Source organism: Pinus tabuliformis, chromosome 2_2 (genome assembly GCF_031772625.1).
Source record: "Pinus tabuliformis cultivar Carrire ecotype Pingquan chromosome 2_2, CPIR1, whole genome shotgun sequence".
NCBI lineage: Eukaryota > Viridiplantae > Streptophyta > Pinopsida > Pinales > Pinaceae > Pinus > Pinus tabuliformis.
Genome location: NC_142300.1, coordinates 73632549 through 73638548, shown reverse-complemented (window position 1 = coordinate 73638548; position 6000 = coordinate 73632549). Strand labels below are relative to the sequence as shown.

Here is a 6000-nt window from a genome sequence, read left to right as displayed (position 1 = left end):
TAATAATATTATATTAATAATTTCATATTTTTATTAGATAAAAATTAATATACACATGAAAATTTCAACTCTACACACTTTATATATAATATTAATATCTTTGTATTTTAAAGAGACAAAATTTAATTTACATTTTAGGTCGATAAACATTTAATTTAAATTGTATACACATTTTATATAATATAAATTAGCATTATTAATATTAATATTTTATTAGATAAAAATTAATATGTGCATGAAAATTTAAATTCTACCCGCCTTTTATGTATAATATTAATATCTTGATATTTTAAAAGGACAAAAAATTAATATCTTTAAGGACCAAAAAAATTTAATATTTTTATATTTAAGAAAGACAAAAATTAATATACATTATATGTTGATGAAAATTTAATTTAAATGGTATATCCATTTTATATATAATAGTAAAAATGTTAAAAATATATTTAATATAAAAAAAATATGAAAAGTTATATTTTTAAGATTTATAATTTTTTTGTTAGTATAGTTTTTTTTTCAAATTTTAATATTATTTATAAAAATATGCATTATATTTGGGTGAATATTTAAATTAGGTATACCATGTACATTAAAAAGAAATTAAGAAAATAAAAAATTACAATTTTTTTCCAATTTCTAAAATTAATTTTTAATATAATTTGAAAAAAAACATAAAAGCAACTTCCTTATATTTATAGATGAGGACTTCAATTTTTAAAGAAAACTTAAAAGACACTCCTTTAAGATTTCAATTTTTTAAAAACACTTAAAATATACTCCTTCAATATTTCAATTAAAAAAAAAGAACTTCAACGATGATTCCAGTTTTTTAACAGAACTTAAAAGAGACTTCTTTACATTTATGGATGGGGATTCCAAAAATGATACTAAAGGAACACTTGTGTATATTCATGTATGGTATGCTTAAGGAAATTCAAAAAAGACGCCACCTGCCCGAAATTAGTTTAATACCCAACACCAAGAGTCTGAGTAAACCCCACCTTTGGGCGGATTAGATTACATAAATTTCATAGGTGGAGGTGCCTTGGGGGTGAATTGAATTGGAGATTGCATTGCATTAGTTGCAATCCTGTCGGAACCAGTGAATCAAGAAGATAGACAAACACACCAGAGTGTCCATGGCATTATCTCAACCATTACGATGGACATCCCTCCCTTTTCTCAATTTCCATGGACCATCCCGCGGGAAATCACCGCACGTTATCTCAATTCCATACTCCCCCAGATTACATTTTCTCAGGCGCGGGCAAAGTTCGTGTCTGTCTAGACCTGGTTGGGTGGAAATTCGAACCCGCAACTTCAGAGGAGTAGGAGCTGTCAGACAGTATCCTGTCCGCATCCAGGCGGCTTACATTTCTCCGCCGGCTGCGGATCCTCATATTGAATTGGAGAGCTCTGAAAAAGCGTTAGCAAATAATGGTATCGAGTCTGCGAAAACGGTACCAATAAGGTGGAGCCACATTGGGGCTCTGGTATTCAGGCACAAGCTGCGCGTCGCTCTATCTGCCTTCGCCCTCGTTGCTTCTACAGCTTGTACACTTACTATGCCCATTTTTTCGGGTATGTTTTCATGTCCTCCCCTGCATTTAATTTGGCTATAGGCTATTTAATTCTATGTTATCCAATATTACATGCCTAAAGCTTAATTTCAGACAGATAATTTCGGAGTGAAACATCAATTGAGAAAATGATAACTAAATGATACTAAACATTGCATCAGACATGAGTTAATGGTGGGGTTAAGTACAAATTGATTAAAACATACACAGGTTAGGCAATAACTTGATCCAATTTATGTCACATGGTTTGTTGGATTTCACAAGTCATTACTATTATGCTCATGGCTCATCTGATGTACCGCTATCTGGAAAGTTTTATTGCATTAACATTTTTCTGTTACCTGTATATATAGCCAATTTGAACTGAATTCTTTTAGGTGTAACTTAGATTTGCATGGGAGATCTTGGAACTCTTCCATCTTTTTGATGTGTTCATTTGTACTTGTGATGAACATAAATTTTGAACAAATCCCGGTTTAAAATCAGTTGAGCAAATTAAAATGTCTTAGTTTATTTGTTATATGTTTCGGAGTTTATCTGGCATATCTTTCTGTTGAATTTGTCCATAATTACTTGAATTGAAATCACAAGTTTGCGTGGTAAACTCTCTACAATTTGAGTTCCCACATGGTGTTGAATCTATATCTGCAGTCAAAATGCATTTTAAACAACAAAAGGTCATGATTTGACCAAAAGTTGTTTCTTTCGCTAAAAACTCCAAAAGTTATAATAGTTAGACATCTCTAGTTAAAATGATCTCCTTGTTTTTTTAGTGTAGCTAACCATTTCATCTTCCAACTAATACAAAGGAGGAAGAAGACACTCTTTATTGCTGAAGGCTAAAGTTCAAAGTCATTATAACAATATGTTCGATATCAATTCAACATGTTACTTGTAGTAGTTGAACTTTACAGGAAGGATAAGCATCAATCTTTACAAACACCCAAGATAAGTACAACTAACCAAATGATCTCATAGTTTACCGTAAATTTCACTTTGAAACAGTTTGTTAACATTAATTAAACTAATTGTTATCCCCTCCACCCGGTTTCAAGTCTCATGGGGGGACATCTTTGGCCTGTTGTGATAAGGCTTAAGGAGTAGGCTCGCCCACCCTTGTGGAGTCTTGGCTCTTGCTAATTCATAAATTCCTGGTATATCTGGCTTACTGGTTGTTAGATATACTTTTGGTGTTATAGTGGCAGCTGCTAGATTTGATCTTGCCTCTAGTCCAAATTACTCAAACAAATTACAGATTCACTATGATTAAAAAAAGAAAAAAAATAATTAAGCTAATTCATTGGATTAAAAAATCTACACATATAAATAACTTTAAAAAATTAAAAGCTAAAGAAATAAAAATTAATTGAATAAAAACATAAAGATTAAAATTTAAAATATTAAATAATATTAAATATGTCAATGTCACAACTACAATTCAGTTTGATGTTCATGATTCAATTTTCAAAATTTCAAATATAATCATTCAAATTTAAATACTTAATCATAAATTTTATATTATTCAAATTTAAATACTTTATCATAAATATTATATTTATAAAAAACTGCAAAATAGGTTTAATAACAGAAAAAAATTTAAATACCTCATCATGATTTTATGAGTATAACTAACAGCAAAACATGTTCAATTACATGTATTGATAAAAAAATATGTGATTAGATTTGTCACCAAATAGTAAAATTTAGCGATGTTAACATGTTCAATTACATGTATTGATAAAAAAAATACGTGATTAGATTTGTCACCAAATAGTAAAATTTAGCGATGTTAACAACTCAGTCTTCATGCTTTGCACCTTTTATAGCCTTGGATGCTATGCAGATACGTGTCCCTCTTAAGCTATAAGCTACGGTTATTTTTTTGGGTTTCTCACTGTTATTTAATTAAATCTCATCATCTACACATATAATGTCATGTATGAATTGATCCCATTTCTTACAAGAAGAGAAAGGGTATTGTTGTGATTCTGTGACCAAATCCTATCCCCCTCTTTTTCTTGAATTAGATCTCAATTTTCTGGCAGATAGGATGGTTGACTGTCATCAGAAATCTTCCGTTCACAGAGGTTATTTTTTTCCAAAGACATCGGTTTCTTACTATGATCATTCTATTGTGTATACTGAGGTCCTAGATATTCGTCTCTTTATTTAAATCCAACAAATATACTTTGGAACAAACCCTTTATTCTAAGTCCGGTGTGCATTGTATGCTTGTTGTAGCCGCCATGCATCTTCAAAAAGGGTTATTTTCGCGCCATCGGTTATAGAATTATTGGATGGTGTGACTTTCTGTAGGGTCCTAAAAACTCTTTCCCTCGAACATGCAACTTCTAACCCCAACGACAATTGAGTGACGGTCCATCCTTATATGTGGAGCAAGTTTTTATTGTAGATTTTTCATGTTGATCATATGAATGGACGATTGAGGATTATGCAGAATTCAAAGACCTTCCCACCAAATTATGCATCTTTCAAGGATTATGCAGAATTCAAAGACCTTCCCACCAAATTATGCATCTTTCAGCCCTGCGCAAATTAGAAGTTTTAACATGTCTCTGCTATTGCATGGTTTGGTTGCCCTTCTTTCCAACCATTGCATGTCTTTCTTGCATATATTCTATGCACCTTTGATCATCTATGATCTAATGACCAAGGGTTATGCGGGCTATGAAGCCCTCTAGCCTTAATAGGAAACTTCCAACCCTGCACGAATGAGATTCAACCATGCATGCCATGTCACCACAAGATCCTCGAGCTTGTATAAATATCAAAGGTTCTACCCAAATCAACTGGATAACCCGAGGTTGCCAAGTGTCGAATTTTCATTGGATTGCATGTCTTCTTAAAGTGTTTTCCCGCATATTATCCCCCTCATATGTCAAAGTTTATTGTATTTGCATGCAAAAGAAGAAAGAAAGAAATAAAATTATTTTAACGTCCACGAGGCTAAAGATAGCCTATGGGACAGATTGCTTCTTCATCTACTTGATGTATTCGGCCCTTTTTCTGTGAAGCCTCACAATAAATGCTTCCAGCTTCTCGACAAACCCCTTGCTAAATAGATTATCCCAAGAGCTAGCTGCCAGCATATCTGCATAACTTTCCCTGTTGTCTTTGAAGGCCTCACATTCTAAAATGAAATTCTTTTCTGTTTCCACTTTTCCGGAAGAACAAAAAATGCATATTCTTTCCTCCCACACTTCTTTTGGCCTTTTCCAGCGCCCTGTTTCACAACGAAGTTGATGAGAATTAGTCCTTAACTGAGTAATAATAATTTTGGCTCTCCAAGAGATATTGGCCTCTATGTATGCTTTTGGTTGATGACTATGAGTGGGATTAAACACTTCAATATAGTACTTTTTCTTTCTTCCTAGCTCCTTATCCCAAGTACGCTTGTGGAACTTATCCATAACAAAAGCTTTTATCTCTTTGCTGTTTATGGGACACGTGTTCAAACAAATACCCCATTCACTAAATCATTTGTTATTTTGCTGCATCCAAGTCTTTTTTCTGTTGCACAATATGTCATTAAAGACAACCTTAGGCCATCTACTATTGTGATATGAATACCTTATGACTCGCACCATAACAATTGCTTCAATAGGAGCAACCCCTATTTCACTTAACAAGATAGCATAAGGAACTGCACTTTTAATCTTGAATTTGTTTGTAATCAAACACTTTTGAATTTTCTCAATTTGTTTCCACTGCATGTTGGATGTACTGCTGGCCCATAGTTCACAACCATAGAGAATCACCGGAATCACTAGAAGCCCAAAAAGAGTTTGAGTGGTTTTCCAGTCCCATAACTTTGCCTCTCTACACCTATTTTGAAAAGCATAAAATGCTTTCCAACCCCCCAAAGTTCTTTTCTTTCTACAACCATCCCAGCTTAGATTTTTGTTGAAGTCAATTCCGAGGTATTTGTAATCTGCAACTTCTTCCAGAATGTTGCCTTCAAAGTAGAACTTATGCTGGTTATATTTTTTTCTTTAGAGAAAACCACTACTTTCGTTTCGCTGATATTGACTTGCATCCCCACACTTCTACGAAAATGCTCAATGGATAGTAAGTGCTCTTGCAAACCAAGGGCCGATTTAGCAATCAAAATAAGGTCATCTGCATACAAATGAAGCCTTATAACAAACTTGCCCAAATAGATACCATCACCCCCTTGCGAATTTAACCACTCCTCAAGCTTGTTGATATATAAACCAAAAAGGGTAGGAGACAATGGGCAACCTTGCTTGACCCTAATATCGCTTCCAAAACTTTCAGAAGTGCCTGCTAAAGTTCTAATTTTGACTTTCACCTCTTCATACAGCCTATGCACAACTACTCTCAAATGTTTAGGAACCCCAAGTTCCTCCATTATGTGCCAAAGCTTATCCCTAGGAAC

At 33.3% G+C, this 6000-nt stretch overlaps 1 protein-coding gene across 1 annotated transcript in view; it reads left to right on the top strand.

Annotated features, from left to right (window-relative positions):
* Positions 1–940: 940 nt before the first annotated feature.
* The window catches only part of ABCB28 (non-intrinsic ABC protein 8), a 507377-nt gene continuing 502317 nt past the window's right edge, over positions 941–6000 (top strand). The window contains exon 1 of the mRNA XM_089404304.1: positions 941–1581. Within this exon, the coding sequence (XP_089260430.1) occupies positions 1140–1581 (442 nt within the window). The 5' untranslated portion in view covers positions 941–1139. The remainder of the gene's footprint in view (positions 1582–6000) is intronic.